This window comes from Mchenga conophoros, linkage group LG22 (assembly GCF_057382185.1).
Source record: "Mchenga conophoros isolate Kocher_MC1m ecotype Shallow Benthic linkage group LG22, M_conophoros_male_GT1.1, whole genome shotgun sequence".
Classification (NCBI taxonomy): Eukaryota; Metazoa; Chordata; class Actinopteri; order Cichliformes; family Cichlidae; genus Mchenga; species Mchenga conophoros.
This window is the reverse complement of record NC_140546.1, coordinates 2,980,525-2,998,379: the sequence shown is the minus strand read 5'-3', so window position 1 is coordinate 2,998,379 and position 17,855 is coordinate 2,980,525. Positions and strand designations below refer to the sequence as shown.

General features: G+C 41.5%; 1 protein-coding gene across 1 annotated transcript in view; it reads right to left on the bottom strand.

Annotated features, from left to right (window-relative positions):
• Window positions 1–2,299: 2,299 nt before the first annotated feature.
• The window catches only part of LOC146548528 (autotaxin-like), a 31,802-nt gene continuing 16,246 nt past the window's right edge, over window positions 2,300–17,855 (bottom strand). The window contains exons 23-25 of the mRNA XM_085261329.1: window positions 16,749–16,881; window positions 15,753–15,906; window positions 2,300–4,559 (exon numbers count right to left, since the gene is read on the bottom strand). Coding sequence (XP_085117455.1) covers window positions 4,389–4,559; window positions 15,753–15,906; window positions 16,749–16,881 — 458 coding nt within the window. The 3' untranslated portion in view covers window positions 2,300–4,388. The remainder of the gene's footprint in view (window positions 4,560–15,752; window positions 15,907–16,748; window positions 16,882–17,855) is intronic.

The window sequence follows — 17,855 nt, the reverse complement described above, 5'->3', positions numbered from 1 at the left end:
GTTTCAGGCGTGCTGGTCATGTTCATGTTGCTCATTCATGTATTCGTTTTATAGTTATTTCATTTTCCAGCACAGACTCATCATAGTCAGCTATTCATAGCTTTCTGCTTTGTTTTCCACCTTTAATCCAGCCAAAATAAAGGCTCGCTTTTTGTTTCAAGTTCAGCGCTGTCTCCACGTCTGTGTCCGCTCCTGGGTCCTCACACTGCCCATGCCCACCCTACAAATGTATGGTAGTAGAAAACAGCTGACCTGTGTCCTAACATAGAACAATGCGTAATTTCCAAGAATGCTAGTTGGGAAAAATGAAGAGACACTACACGTGCATTAAGGAGATGAAACATTATCGTGTGTATCCCCCAAAGTTTATTCTGTTCATCTGGATGTAGCGTCTCACTGTCGTTGCCCACGTGAGCAGTGAAGTCTCCCAGTAGGACGACAGAGTCCCCAGGAGGAGCGTCCTCCAGTGCCCCACTCAGGGACTGCAAGAAGGCTGGGTACCCTGAACTGCCGCTCGGCGCATAAGCACAGATGACAGTCAGGACCCGTTCCCTGACCCGAAGGCGACCCGGAGTGCCCACTCCAGGTCAGGGACGCGACCCTGCCCCAAGTGGAGGAGTTTAAGTATCTCGGGGTCTTGTTCACGAGTGATGTGAGAAGGGAGCCAGCCGGCTGGGGTTACTGCAGATGCATAAACACACCTAGTGTGATCTAAATGATGTTACATAAGCTGCATGATTATGCAGCTTATGTAACCTGTGAAAAACTCCTTCTAGCAGAAAACAAGACTGTCATTCTGCTAAGAAAAGCATACCACTGAGCCACTTAAGCAAAGAGAGAAAGAAGCTGTGTGCCAATTATGTGCCAACCATGAGCCAAACACTCACACCGGCTATTATATTAAAAACAAATATCCAGTCATGCAATAAAATGTAAGAAATGTAAAGTAAACACAATCATATTAATATGACTGAAGCTACTGCAGACTCACCGTGACAAGAGACACAAAGTTCTTGACTCATTCCTGACTCTAATCAAAGTGCCTGTGGTGTATCCGCAGATGGGAAGCTGGATGTAAACCCTTGTCTCTGTTGTAAGAGGTACACACTTTATACACCAACCCTGAGAACCTCAAACTGATTCTACTGTTAATGGAGCTACAAGTTATTCCCTTCACCAGCCTAACGGAGGAGTTCAAGGTCATCAGAACCAGGGAGGTGCTACTTTTTGGAGCCTCAGCAGACATTGGAGTTTCCTCTGCAGGTGTTGCTGTGAAGACTGAACAGATGTGGCAGGCTTTGGAGGCTTTGGAGTGAGCACATATTTTGAGTTGCTCCCCTAAAGCCCTGGTAGAGGGGAGAAATATATGGCACCACCGAGGTCTTGAACACAGTAGCTGATGCGATCTCTACAGGGAATCAACAGGCCAAACGCCAGATTTACCAGATACTGATTTAAACCTCTGAACTAGCTGAAGACCTGTACAGGCTTTACAGGCTTGTTGACCTTTGAACTCGCAATCCCCCTCGGAGAACCATTTTGAGGACACCCATGAGCTAAAGGTGGCAAAATATCAGCAGCTTGTAGAATTCTGACGGGTGGAGGATCTGCTATGAACCCTTGAGATGGGCTACAGGAGGTTCCTGGGTCGGTCTCCGTACCACACACTTACAGTTGTTGGCATCAGAGGGTTGCAGGAGTGGAAAGCTTCCAGATGGCTGTGGATCAAGAAAAGGGAACCGTGGTGTAGTGCACTGCTTGGACACAAGCTGGGGCCCGATCACCTCCAGCTGAGTCACCCAGGTGAAAGAACGCCTGGGCTCTTCATAGGTAATGTGACCCAGCTCTAATCATTTAGGGGACAAAGGTGCATGTAAAACATAATCCATGAGGGCACACTGATTGGCTAACATGAAGCATGAGCAATAAATTACAAGGAAATCTGTTTGCAAAATAAAGTTGAAGTTGAGCCATCACAGAAACCTTGATGCTTTCTTAAGAACAAAACTTTTCAGGTTTCCAGGAGTCATCATGAAAACCTGAACTGGTGTTGGCCAGAGGGGCCGATGGCGCGATATGGCAGCCTCGCTTCTGTCAGTCTGCCCCAGGGCAGCTGTGGCTACAACTGTAGCTGCCTCCACCAGTGTGTGAATGTGAGAGTGAATGAATAGTGGCATTGTCATGCGCTTTGGGTGCCTTGAAAAGCGCTATATAAATCCAATCCATTGTTATTATTATTATCATCATCTGCCAGTCCAGTGGTTGCAGAGAACAACACAATAAAAAACAACTCAGTGAATGTTTCCACTACTCTACAGATTTTATTTGAAAGGCTACAAGAATAAACATGGCTTCATACACATCTTGACAGGTCTATTAACTGACTTTTTATTGATCCTTTTACTTATTACCATGACTATGGCTACGCAGTCACGAGTAGTTAGGTATGGTAACACTGGGCTAATGTTACAAAATGTCAAACGTGAAAAAAATGCAGGTTCTGGCTTATCGGTGTAGGAATAAAGGCGTGGAAGCAAAGTTGAATTTGGATAAAGAGATAACGTCAGACAGATGACATCAGTGTCGCCTCTCCACCGTTTAAACAGAACTAAAGGACACTTCCATGGTTTCGAGGTTAGGTCTCATTTTAAGCTATCATGTTGTAACTCAGTTGGCTCAAAATCAAAGTGAAGGTGAAACGATATTCATTTTAATTTGTGTTTTCAGTATCTCGGCTATATTACACTGTATTGCAGAGACACGTGGTTTTACAGCAGCCTCTTTGCACACCTAATGTCTGCATTCAGTTTGCAAAATAGTAATCATTTGGACTGAGATGAATGCATTCATTTCTCTTTAAATTTTCTAAAAGAGGTGGTGACATTAAGTTCTTTAAACTTTTAATTAAACTGGACATGTTCCAAACCACACTCCTTTGTTGTGATTGTGAGTACATTGTTAGAACGGGAAAAGCAAGAAAAGACTGGAATTGGCATGCTGTCCTTGTGCTGGCATGAGCTCCCTGCAGGTACTCCAGTTTCCTCCCAAAGGTGTGAATGTGAATGCATGTCTCAGATGTAAGAGCTGTGGAGGATTGGAAACCTATATAGGGTGCACCCCACCTTTCACCCAATGATTGCTTGGTTTCAGCTTCAGCTGCCCAGGACACTGAACAGAATCGGAGAAGCGATGGCTAGCAGGATGGACGAGTGGCAAAGTTATTATAAATATGATAAATTGTAGAAAAATTCACACCTTTTGACAGAGTTAGCTAAAGAGATAACAAGCAGGTGCTTATGAAATCACAACGACAGTTTTTCACTGTAGGTGCAGGACTATGGTTGGTTAGGCCTGTTGGATTACCTGTCACACAACTGTTGGTTAAATCATCATGCAATCAAGAAACTAAACACCAGCAAATTTGCACATTTTAGCCTTTAAACTCTTAGCATCTGCTGGATCACCATCAAGTGGTTTAGGGACAAAGGGAGAAAGTTGGGTTTTGTAAAAAAGAAGTGCTACATTTTCAGAAATTAAAAGATAAGAAAAAATATGTGTTCACTTTTTTTCCATTTGGGAAAACTCTGCCCATAATCATAGTCTTATAGTTAGTGGCACAGGCAGTATGAAACAGGAAGTAAAGTTAAGCCAGTGCAGACGTGCCTTCAGCTGAAGGCCAAGAGTTCTGGACCTATAGAAGTGTCTTAATCTTGATCAACCTTTTGATGAGTTTACAGACTCAGTGACTAATTTGGGAGTATGTTGATTTTAAAAGTTTGTGATTCCACCTGTTATACTGGCTGCTGTGAACAGGTCAAACTACAAGATTGAAGAAATTAAAGCCTGGTTGATATGTTCTCATTTTCCACGTCATTTTTTAACCACTTTGATCCTTTTTTTTTTAATCTATTTTCTTACAGTTTGCAATGAAAACTTCTCACTGTGTCAGTTCACAATGATTATCTTCCATGATCGAAGACCACCAAGAATGGATTTTTCTAAATGACTAAACACATGTAACTTTACATATTAAATCTCATAGCATGCAGTGCATATGGCAGTAGAAATGTGAAGGAGAAATCTCTTTTAGGCACAGACATAAAACACTGGTGTGGTTCTTGATGTGTGCTTTAGAATGCGTACTGTACCTGCCCTGCATCTTTCCTGTGATAGCTTATTCCTAAACAGATTTCATAGCTAGGGTTGAATATTCCTGTCATAACAAACCATTCTTGTAATTTTCAAATATGTGTTCCCTTTCCAAGCACTTCTTGGGCGGTTCTTCAGCAGTGGAACAGCATTATGTTGTCTTTCCAAAGAGCATGCAATAAAAATGCAGACATTTTACAAAGGGTTACATCCTATATGATCATCTCTGTCTCTGGCTCCTACTCATCCCTCTCAAAGGTCTCCAGGTAGGTTTTGAGAATTAGGGTGTTGGTGTATGTGAGGTTTGTGGATCTGTAGAGGTCCAGGCCCGTAAGGATCTCCACATCTCGTACTCGGGCTGTGTGGAGCTTCAGCATGTCTTCGACCCACTTCGATTCATCCTCGGCGCTCTGCAGAAACAAAGGCTGTGATTCAGCAGCCGATACCATCATGCATTCATTTTTTTCTAATATTTTCCACAGTAATTGAAAACATTTCACCACACAAGTTGTGCAATTGCAGTGTGACTTTTTCAAGTGATTTACTGTCTGACTAACAGTAAAGAAGAACGACGTCTTTGTTTCCCGTTTTACTTTCATAGTCTTGTGTGCTATGTGGACATTAGTCCCAGCTGTGTTTGCACCTGTTTCCTGCCTGTGTATTTTAGTCCTCAGTCTTGCCCTGTTTGGCGTCACGTTGTTAACCATCAAACCTCCTCAGTGCTGTGTGTGTTTCCTCCATACTCGTAGTATTTTCCTAGTTCTCAATCCCAGTTTAGTTCACTAGTTTTCATGTTTCTAGTAGTGCTGTCAGCGTTAATCTCGTTAAAATGACAGCAAACACAGCAAATCTCCATTAACCGTGGATCACCCCATGCGTGGGGCTGGACGGTGTCAATGCGTTCGTGTGGTTAGCTCATTAACGCGTTGACGCCATCCATTATAACGAGATCAACGCTGACAGCACTGTTTCTACTTTCCGGTTTCATTTTCTTGTATCCGGTGTAGAATTTTTCCAGCAAATAAAGCCGCCGTTTTCAGTCTACTTTTCCGTGTTCTGAGTCCTGCGTTTGGGTCCTCATCGTGTTTGCCACACAAGGAAACATGAGACGTAGTTATTTCTAGGATCTGAAATATAATATAAACGTAACCTCTGCACACTGCCTTGCTTCTCATTATTTTTATTCAGGACTAACATTTCAGTTTGTGCAACCTTTGACCCTGTACTTTATTTAGTTTACATTTCATCCCTTTTCCTGTTTTTCCGGTTAAGGCATCTGTGAACTGGATGGATCCGCCTTTTTGTTGGGGCTTGCTGAAGTTTCACATAGCTAAAAAAAAAAAAAAAAAAAAAAAATCCCACCACGCTGTATCTCTGCCTCTGTATATATTAATGTTGTGAAATTTTACCAGCCAGAATGTATATTAAATATTACACATGTCCATAAACCTTTCTCATATCAAACAGCAAGAATGTCCTTGGACTATTTCTGTGGCCGCTTTGGTGTAAGCAACATGGAAAACTATGAAACTCATTGTTGAATATCCAAGGTGCAGTAAAAACCCTCTTTAGCAGAGAAGTACACTTTAAAAACGTCTAAACATTTAGACATTCTCTGCGTGAGTAGCTTAATGTTGTTCGAGTGTAATTTACGTTGAGTAGGCTAACCACGTTATTACATTAAAGCATGTAAGGTGAACTAGCAAACATCATCATAGCTACATGCTGCTGTCTTCTTGTTTGATGGCAGATGCTCCCTTCACCCTGGACAAAAAGGCTAAAATGACCATAGAAAAAGTGGGAAACAGTTAAACATGAGAGGTTTTTGGACAAAGTTTGTGTTTTTTCCATTGTTTAAGCACTGCTTCCAGCCAAGAGTGATGCCATATATGCCCCATAGCTGCAGAAAAGGCTAACATTGTTATCTTTTTACAAAAACCAGCTGAACATGAGAGGTTTTTGGACAAAGTTTGTGTTCTCCATTCTTTAAGCACCGGTTCGAGCACCGTTTAAGCACCGGCACCGTTTCGAAAGTACCGATTTGGCACCGGTATCGGATAAAACCTAAACGATACCCATCCCTAGTCATAAGACACATGACACAGAGCTGCACACTGATCCCAATATTGCAGTTATTATGCGTGACAGATTTACAGCTGGTGAATGTGACTTTCCTCAGAGCTAGATTGTGACACCAGTAATGCTAAACCTCTGAATCACCAGCTGTCTAGAAATGACACGTTTTAAGCTTCTAATCTGAACATGACTCTGAATTTTTTTTAATATCAATATTTGCTCACAGCCTGAGTTGTTGGTTCCTGTAAAGTTTATAGTCAAAATGCCAGTAACCAGAAATTATACAAGGTCTCCGTGTTTTTGTGGTTGTTTTTATATCTTAATTAGCTCTTGTGAGGTAGGTAGGTATTGGATTTAGGAGAAATCCAGTATTGCAAAGTTTCATATCGTTTCCTTTCTGAACCCACATTTACTTAGTTTTGCAGATGAAATATTGGCTCTGTACTCTGAGCCTGTACCAGCCTGATTGGCTACAGCCTCCAAGATTAACCCACAGCTCATAGACACACATGGATTGCTGGTGAACACAGAACAGACCAGATGTGTTTACACAGTTGATCTAACACACAACTTGTCATTTGGCTTCAGCGGCCCGATTTTCTGGGTTATGGCATTAGACAGGTCTGACACTCCGTACTTTATACGCCAAACTGGTGTGAGAATGAATCTACTTCAAAAATTGTTCTGGTTCAATAACCGGTGGTTCTGCTGCTTAACATGGAGTTGAAAAGCAATCCAGAAGCTTTCAGTACCAAACATGTTGTCCCAGGACAACCGTACGTAAAACTTGCTGGAAGTAATTTTAAGATCGTTCTTATGTTCACAACATAATATACAAAACATCAACAATGGAATCAAACCAGCAACCTCTAACCACTACACTTTGTTGATGATAACATTGACAATAAAATGCAAGATGCATCAACTGATGGAAATAATGTGAAATTTAGATTGTATAATGCTGGGAGTATGACTAATGCCATATCAGTGATCTTTCGGAAAAACAGATCAATGGCATTAGCATTGATGACTACTACTGACAACATTTCATTTGCAACAGACAAAAATAAATATACAACAGGGGTATTTGTTGAATCAAAAAACAGCTTTTGATACGCTGCAACATTTTATTTTGATTTCTAAGCTGAATTATGGGGTGAGAGGAATCACTTTGAACTGGTTAAGTATGTCTGTGAAGGTTCTCAGTCATCCAGGTCATCGTAGTCAAAGGAGCTTGCAAAGAAAAGCGTCTGGACTTCTTTAAGTTGCTTGAAGACGTTTCACCTCCCATCCGAGAAGCTTCTTCAGTTCTAAGGTCAAATGGTGGAGAGTCCCAGATATAAACCTAGTGGGAGTGACCCCCCACAGAGGGACAAAAGGACCCCTGATGATCCTCTAATCGCCTGAGCCAAGGTGTGAAACTGGGCGTGGGTCCCAATCAGCCAGAGTTTCGGGTGAGTTCATTGTGAAACCTGGCCCCACCTTATCATGCGAATTCCTGAGATCAGATGGCCCAGGATGTGAGTGGATGTGAGAGTTACTGAACTCCGTTTTTTTTGGGCGTAGTATTGGAGGATAAATTAACATGGAAATCTCATATTGAACATGTTAGAAAAAAGATGGTTAAAAATATTTATATTTTGGGTAATGTCAGAGATATACTGGATTATAAGGCAATGCGTATTTTAGATTTCTCACTAATTTTCCAGTTGTTGTGCTGCGACTTATATAAAACTTTTATACTTAGAAGAAAGTGGTGCGAAGGGTTCATAATGTTAAATATAGAGAACATACAAATCTGTTTATAAAATCGAAATTGTTGAAATTTGAAGACTTGATTTGAGGACCAGTCGCTCCGTAATGGTCGATTTGGGCAGCGGCCCTTTTATTTGCCACACACAAATACACTGTTCATTCAGCCTGGGACACAGACACTCCCCTGGTGGCTCACTGCTGCCTTCAGTGTCTCTGCTCCTCACTGACAACATGAAACAACCCCACGTCAATCCTCTGACCATTATTACTTTAAAAACTGATGGTCAGTCCGTCCAGAAAATTGCTAAAACTTTGTATGTCTCCCCAAGTGCAGTCACAAAAACCATCAAGCGACAAAACTCGCTCCCATGAGGACCGCCCCAGCAAATGAAGATTTGAAGACCTCTGCTGCTGAGGATAAATTAATCCAAGTAATTAGCCTCAGAAATCACACCTCAGGTCAGAGCCCACAAAGAGTTCCAGTAGCAGACACTTCTCTACATCAGCTGTTTAGAGGAGCTGAAAAGCTCAAATAGCTGCAAAGAAACTACGACTAAGGAAAAGCAACAAGCAGAAGAGATTTGTCTGAAAAAGACAAAAAGTGAACAGATGGTCTCTACATACATGATTCCCACCGTGAAGCATAGAGGAGGAGGTGTGATGGTGTGGGGCTGCTTTGCTGGTGACACTGTTGGGGATTTATTCAAAACTGAAGGCACACTGAACCATGGCTACCACAGCATCCTGCAGCGACATGCCATCCACTTTGCATTCATTTGTTTTTCAACAGGACAATGACTCCAAACACACCTCCAGGACGTGTAATGATGGAGTGCCTGAAGTAAAGAAAACCCAATGAAAAGGTGTGTCCAAACTTTTGACTGGTAGCGTACCTGCCTGGACCTTCTTTGCCACTAGCTCCACTTCCATGCACTCCTGTTCAATCACTTGGAATTTTCAAACAACTCTTTCTAAGAAGAGAACAGAACTCCCCTGCCTGCCCTCCACTCCTTCCACCGACTGTCTGCTCACCAACTCCTACAGAGCATTCCCTCCGCTCAGCTGCTTCACTCACCTGTAGACCAAGTAAGCCAAACCCCCCATCTCCGATCACACACCTCTCTATAAAAGCAGTGCCAAGACTAACTCTTCTCTCTCCTGTTACAGAAGAACCGGCCTATGGGCTCAAAATGTGGTCATAAATATTTTGTACTTGTAAAAAAGATTTGTATGTGTAAAAAAGATTTGTGTGTGGACTCCAATCAGAGAACAGATGGGTTTGGCTGTCGGAGGGGCGCTTTTTTGAACTGCAGGTCCTTGAAGGGTGATACAGTTTGAAGCTGGAGGATCGCTATAGAAATATCCGATAGCAGCTAGGTCCCCTAACTTTCAGTAGCTGTTGAAAGGATAAAGTTGTGGTATGTTAGTGGTTAGAAATACCATTATTACTTTAGGATTAGTTTAACACAAAGTCAGGGCTGACCCAGGACCATTGCTGTGAGTCACAGTGCGCAGCATAAAGGTCCTTTCACATCGGACGCAGGATGTGCTGCTAATGCTAACTGCTAACTAAAAGCAAAGGATCCAGAATTTGTTGCTGGCTGCTGAGCTCTGTGGGTTTTTGCAGCAGTTCTACCTGTACTAGATGCTCCTTGTCTTTTCTATCTCTGACTTTATGTCCTCTACAAGAGTTTGTTTTTTTTGCTGGTTCTTCAAATGTTCAATAAAAACATGTATGCTAATTCATAACGAAGAAAGCTTTGTAATGAAGACTGTCATTTCCAAAACACTGCCCGCCCCCACAGCGCTGTTGAAAAGGCTGTGGAAGTCCCTGTATTAAACACGTAGTCCTGTGACACAAAAATCACCAAACTCGGACGACCACAGACTGTTTTCCTTCGTGGGTTGGCATGTAAAAGGGCATTTATTCCCTTCAAAGACCTGCAGTTCAAAAAAAGCGCCCCTCGACAGCCAAACCCATCTGTTCTCTGATTGGATTGTTACATTTGTGATTGACATGACATTGACCAATCAGATGAAAGGAAGAAAAATAGGGTCAAAATCCGTACTTGTAACTTGCAGGGGTTTTTTTTCTAAGTCCACACACAAATCTTTTTTACAAGTACAAAATATTTATGACCACATTTTGAGCCCATACCGGCCCCTGTGAAACTCTCCTAGTGTCTCATTTTTGCCTGCCTTTCTTTTCTTCAATTAATTAGTTAAAGACTTTGAAATCCTATGCATAGTGTCTGCTTTTGTATCCATCCTCGTGGTTGGTTAAACATTTACAGTCAGGATAGCAAAATAAGTTTGAAACTAGATAAGTATCTCCCCTTGGGCTCTTCCTGAAATTAGATAATTCAAGAATTTCCTTGTTTCATTTTGCATTTCATCCGTCTTCTTGTTTCTGTCCTCTTAGGACATCTGTGAATCGGATGGACCCAACATTTTTTAACGCTACTGTATACTGGTTAAAGTGTCATCCACAGATGACATGAATTCCAGGAAGCAAAGGACAGACTCTCTATTTTTTGGGAAGATGAAACTTTTCAGTCAGGAAGTACGCTATTTCTAATAAAACTGAAAACATTTCAGGTTGTTCTCAACACATTCTGTGAATAGTAATGAGCTCCGTCATTGGGAAAGGCATCCAACCACAACTGATACTGATACTGGTTCATGCATGTGACGAACTAAAGATTCCTCCTAGGTGAGGTGTTTCTGGAATGTTCAATTGGGAGAAGGGCTCAGTACATACCTGGAACACACGTGAGAGATTACGCCCAACTGGCTTGTACATGCCCGAGTACCTCCCTGAAAATAGGCTGGGGAGGGAGGTCTGGGGATCCATGACCAAGACAACACCCATCAATACAAGAAAATGGATGTTACAATTACTATATTATGGTGTATTGATAAAGGTAGGTAGGTAGGCCTTTCTAAATAAAATCAACTGTATGTAACTATGTGCATATATGTTTGAAAAATGTCAGATTGTTTGTTTTTACATAATCCTGCTGACAGACTAAAAACACAGCTTCAGGCGGAGCTACAGAAAACAGAAACTCAAACATAATCGTTATAAGACGTCAAAACAATATGACTCACAAGCAAAAGGCTGACGAAGAATAATATTTTGTCATTCCAAGACACATGAGCTGAAGCGGTGTGTGTGACTGGGCGCCTACTGGTGGTGGTCAGAGGGCCCGGTGGCGCCAGTGTCCGGCAGCCTCGCCTCTGTCAGTGCGCCCCAGGGTGGCTGTGGCTACAATGTAGCTGCCATCACCAGTGTGTGAATGTGTGTGTGAATGAGTGAATGACTGAATGTAGTGTGAAGCGCTTTGGGGTCCTTAGGGACTAGAAAAGCGCTTTACAAATGCAGGCCATTTACCATTTACCATATCTCAAAACTATTTATCCTCACGACGCTTGTCATGCACATGCCTACACACAGAGTGAGAGCAACCCCTGCGATTATGTTTCTTTTAGGACATCAACCAAAACAAATAGAGCGCTGAAGCCTGTCAGGATATCCTCAACTCACCCTCTGAAGAGTTATTCCCTGGAAAGCACATTACATTAAAACATCTTCCCATTTATCCATTCAGGGAGTCTGCCAGGAAGCCAGCTGTTTCCTCCACATCAAATATCTTTGCCAGCTTCCAACTATACCTTTTATCAGACTCAAAGTAATCAGTGGAGTGCAATCATTTCCCAGAAACAATTATAATATTCAGAGTAAGATGACAGGAAAGCACAGACAGTGTTTCCTTGTCCAGGGGAATATTTGTCAGGATTGATTAACTGTTCCGATATCAAGAGCAATAAATACTTCCAACAAATAACTACAGCCCGTTTCTTTGCTCCATGGATATTGTTAAAGAATATTTCCTTACAGTTTTCTATGTTTTTACTCCCTCTTTCATTCCTTTTTCATTCTCTTGAGCCTTCATTTCCCATCTTCTCTTACACAGATTCATAGGCATGCTATTACTGAGCAATATATGATATATAACAATCTGTTGTTGTTGTTACAATTTCCTCATTTTAGTAATTTCCTTTTGCAGTTTTCCCTCGCCTGCTTGTTTTGGACTAGCCTGGCTCATCATGGAGAGATTTTTGTTGGCTTCCCCTCCCAGTCTGTCCATTTCCACTGTCTGCAGGACTTATTGCAATAAATATGTCTCAGCACAGAATCATGTTGCAAGGCAAGGGTTTGCACAGTTCGCAGCCCTCCCCTGAAAACATCCATGAACTTTGACAATTAACGACAAAAATGATGCCGTCAAATAATCAAACACTATGTGAGGAACATCTTGTCAACAATCCTGTGACAGTAACTAAAGTATCTCAACACACTGGAGTCGGTTTATGTTTGTGCAGTAAGTTAGCTGTTAGCATATTATAAGTTAGCATATTACCATAACCTCACTGTAATACAGATTTTCATTAGCCTCTGCTATCAGTGCAGATTCTTAATGGCTGATATGTTCTTCCAGTTGCACACAGACACACTGATCATGTACTCCGTGTTCTCTGAAAAGAATTGTTTTTATCATTTAGGACATTTGGAGTAAAAACATGAGACTAGATCAGTAATGTCTTTCAAACAGCTCGTGCTGGTGGTTGTTGGGAAGCCATCTGCTCAATTTTCTCCTCAAATGATCAGTGAAGCTAAACATCTATTGTACCGTTTGACAAGTGACAATGGGCGAATTTTTAACCATAAAAACACACAAACTCAAATGTTTTAGCACTTTTCCTGATTTATTTTTCTTGCAGCTATTAGATAAGACACGGTTTATGTTTGCCGATGGCTTAAAATTTTAATCCAAGGAGCAGCCAGTTTATTCAGAGGCACATTTTTCAGTCACACTAACCCAGACCTTCCCAAAGTGTGGGGCCCGCCCCCAGTGCATGGGGGGCGCGGTATGAAAAGGGAAAAAGCTAAACAACGCTTGGACACTGCTAGCACGGGGCACCCACAAAAACGCAAAGCAGGAGATGAAGCATCGCTGGATCCCACATCCTTGATTTTTAGTTCACAAACACTTGTTGTAATGACTAACTACTCCTGACATTTTGGAGATGTTAGCTCTTTATACAGTAAAGTTACAGCAGGATACAAATAACATCAGGCTGATCCTGCCACGATTTGTGTTTTTAAACCCATTTTGCACACAGAGGCATTTTTTGAAAAATGTATTGATAGCAATGTTGAATATTATTACACAGGGAAAATAATTAGGCCTCTGCCTTTGTAAATAGAGGGACGGTAACTGCTTGTGTAAACGTGCAAAACCTGCAGATAGAGACAAAATACTTTTAATCTGACTCTCTGCCACTCATTCATCTCCTGTAAACAATAACGTGGCGCACAGCGTGACGTGGAAAAAGGCACATACCTTTAACATTGCGTGACGAACTCTGGATTCCTCGTCCACACATAAACCCAAAAAAGGAGTTTAAAAAAAAAAATCTCCATTTTCGGTGATTCGAAACGCCGTTTACGTGGACGAAACAGCTGCGTGTTCAAAATCACCGGTGTAGTCCAACCCAACAGAGGAAGAAAAGACCAAGTTTTGTGCCGATAAACAAAGACGCATTCTTTAGAAATGACCCAGTGGTGCATTCGCAGCACGGGCTTGTTGGCTGTTTAGTTTTTTAAAAAAGTCAAAAGCATGGCATGAGAATGGAAGTAGTTTAACCTATACTGAGTATATATTTGTAGGGTCTGCATAAACATGAGCAGTGTGTTTATCATGAACTAATTGCAGTTTTATATTTAGAGCTGTTTGTAAAAGCTCCATCATTTAATCTGCCGCTCCATTCATTCTGCTCACGACTGGAGCTGAAGAGTCCCAGGAAAGTTTGGAGATGTTTACAAAGCTGCCCATTAACAAGCACACAGGGCAGCGGATTAATCACAGTTTATGTGACATTGTTATTGAGCTTGGACGCAAAATAAGAAAATGTACTGGCACTAAAAGTGAATTAAGAGAAATGCTGCCCATTGTTATTTTATTGCTTTAATTTGGAGCCACGCAGTCGGCCTTCATAATGATTTAACACAGAGTAGGTAAGTCGTGCTTATTAAAGCATGAATGGTGCTTTAATCAAACGTCAGTGTTGCAACACATCCCCTCCCAGATATTAGATGATCGACTGCAACTTATTGCAACAAGTCTAAGGAGCTTGGGAAGAAACATTTTGGAAGGAACGTCAAAGTATTTCAGAACAGCACGTATTTAATTCCTTCCATAACAGTCACGTGACTGTCTTCTGATAAGACTTATCCATCTCTATGGTAACGCTCTTAACTGAAAAACATCATCTTAAACCTTCAGTAAACGATTAATGAAGCTGAATGAGTTGCTTGTAAGGATGCATTGTAGCTCATTACTGTCACCTGAACTACAAAAGCAGATACAAAGACACGATGCATGACTTCAGCTCATGCAGGAGAAAGCAGACAGGCCTGTTGACTGCTTTTATTTTACCGCAGTCCAGTGCTGCCGACACAAAATCGAAGCTCTGCAGAATAGCATCGTTAAGCTTCGCGATATTCATTTTATTCTCCTTTTTCTCAGTGAACAATCTTTTGTAAGAATTTCTGATTTAATTAACAAGCTAACAAAGATGAAGGAGACGAGCACGGACAGTAAAGATGCTGTTTGCTCACATAGCCCCACAGAGTCGTAGATTCAAATGTAAGACATGGAGCTGAACACGAGCCCATTCTATTCACCTCAATTTGGCTGCAATGAAAAAGGATTAGCTACACTCATCTTTGTCAGCTTAGCTTTGCTGAATCATTCACATCACTACAAATATCCACTTCACCCAGAAGTTGGAAACCGACAAACCCACAGACTGCCATGGTGAGTCATCATATTACACAAGATTATAATACCAGTGGTATTTGTATTATTATTATAACAGCAATGGTTCCCAAATAGCTTGAGGCAAGTCAAGACAATCCATCAGATTTCATAGTAACTAACTGGAATATGCAGCTGGTTTCTTTAATTTTCTCCTTTATTCCTACTCTCAGTGTAGATGGATTATCTGTTGGGAGACAACACGTCATAAGTGCCTCCAGCTAATAATAATACTACCCAAAGACAAATGACAAAATGTTAACAACAATAATAATAATTTTAAAATGCAGAAATTCAAAGAGGTGAGACATAAAATGTTGGTTTGGGCTCTGATCCTCTGATGTGCCCAAGGCAGGTCAATAATGATTCTGATTAGTACAAAGATAGAATTTCATCCTGCCTCTTTCTATGATACTATATCAAACTGCACCTACAACGGTGCTTTTGGTGTTTTTAAGAAATATGGTCAAAGTGACGAATTTGTGACAAAACCCAGCTGAAGGAGAATTCTTCAAAATGATTTTTCTGCAGTTTGAGTCATTACATAAAGTATCTGACATTTACTGTGTTTAAAACGATAAATGGCAATCAAGAGAAGTAAATGTTTATCTATCGGCGATACTTTAATGCCTGGGAATTAAAAATTCAAAGCGTCATCCTGTAAATCTTTTGATTGTTTTTCACGTTTTCATTTTCTTAATCTTTAAATAAAAACCTACAGCTTAATAAAAAAAAGGTTAAAGGTCTTTTTTTTTTCATGTTGCTGCTCACACTGTGCAAATGAATTCACTACAAAGATATGGAGGTACTGCCACCTGCTGGAATGATTGGAGGGTCTTTACCTTTCAAAATAAAGCTCCATAAGGCCATGAATTCATTCTTACTCACATTGCATGCCTCACTGTTGTCTGGCTTGTTAGGAAGGAGGAAGGAGAAAACCTTTAGCGCTCCGTCACACTCATCAACCGTCTGGTTCACCTCCTGGCAGCTTGTAATCACAGTGTAGAAGTGGGTGGGAACGGGGAAGCCATCAGCTGAGAACCTGGACCGAGGAGGGGGATCAGAGGCACGTGCAAAATGTGAAAAAGTGAAAAGCACACCGTTCAAATGCATCACTTACACTACTCTGGCTGCTTACGTTAGGAGCTAAATTGCATCAGAAGTCTAGTAAATCTTTAAATAACCTCCACAACCAGTTCAGCATCAGTAATGAACTAAACACTCGTACCTTTGGACCACTGGTGGAACATGCACAGCTACTGAGAATATGTAAGCTCCACAAAGTGAAAACCACAGCATGCTGTGTAGTTATTAATCACTTAAATGATTCCTCACATGGAGACGAAATGCTCGCCATATATTTATAGTGCATTTATGACACAGGCAGACAGGAAGTCTCTGCAAAGGCTCATAAAGACTGGAGAGCATCGGAGGGATAAAACGTCCATCCGTGGACTCCATATACACACAGCGCTGCCAGGAAAGAGCTGAGGGAGTTATCAGGGACTCACTGCTACCTCAGAAATGTGCATATCCTGCCACCCTCTTGTAAAGAGGGTGGCAGGATATGCTTTTTATTTGTTCTTGTTTCTAATGTCTCTGTTAAGCACTTTGAATCACCTTGTTGTTGAATTGTGCTATACAAATAAACTTGCCTTGCCTATAATATAGTTAATAATTTATATTTGTGTTGTATTTTGCATTGTCTTGCTTATGCTTCTCTTTTCTCTACGACAGAGAGCTCTGCGCTGCTTTATGCACAAATGGCAACAAAATAACCTTGAACCTTGTGTTTTGACACACATATGCACATGCAAGCTCACTTTAGTTGTTATCAGCTAGCTGACCGAGCGCCGTCATCGCTCGCCGCTGCGGTGAACTTACTCTTTTATCTTCTCGGTGGTGTCTCGAAGGCCGTCGTAGTTATAATCAAAAACAGGGCCGCAGAGAACGTTGATCCCATTGCTGGCCTCTGCATAACGCCGCAGCAGCGTGCCTTGTAGGTAACTCCACACTCCTGCACACCCACAGAAAAATAGGCCATGCTGCTTATACTCTCACCTTTTTTATAAACATCAGTAATAAGAAACACTCGAAGAGCAGCTCAGCTTCTGTCCAGTATTTGATTTTGTATATATTCATTTTGTTTTTTCTTTTCGAGTAGATTTTCCATTTCAAAGAAAGAAAGAATAAAAACAGGAGAAGTGAGGTTTCACTGGTGGAGTGAACATCTGTAAATCTACTGACCATGACAAGACTTTAGGCGTCACGTCCTAAATAAGGAAACCTATCCTGTTCTTGCTGTTTCCCATTTATTCCTGCAACCTTTTATGGCCTTAATATAGAACCTATTAGCCGAACAGACACAAACAGACACACAGCTGACGCACACACAGCATAATGGGTGCATGCATGGGGCAGGTATGCAGAGGCTGAGTGTCTGCTTTCTCCTGATAAGTCCTCTCTCTTTATAAACAATGGGTATCAGGCCACCCTGGCTCATACCTGACATCACCACATTTCTGTCCCGTGTCTCATGGAACACAACTCAATTTCCACCTCCACAAGGACAGTTAAACTAACAGATAAAAAAAAATGCGCTGATGTCAGACTCATTGTTTAACTCTGAAACTATTCTTAAGTCACAATCTACTGTAAATACAAAGGGAGGGGGTGAGAAAGTAAAATAGTAAGACTGTCATCAAACAGTGTGTTGTTGCAGCGGCTTCAGTGCTGATAAGAACTCATAATTATTCAAATAGAGATGCAGTCACTTCACACAATGTCTTTGTTTTGGGTTCGAGCTAGAGACTGTATATCAAAGATGGACATTCCCGCTGTACTGTATTTGCTGTACTTTTGTATTTTGAAAGCTTGATGTTGGCCGAGGGCCGACTGTGGCTCAGACTGAGGAGCGAGCTGCCTACCAGCTGGATCAAATCCTGTCAGTGGATCATGAACAACATACTGAACCCCAGGTGTTTGAGGGTT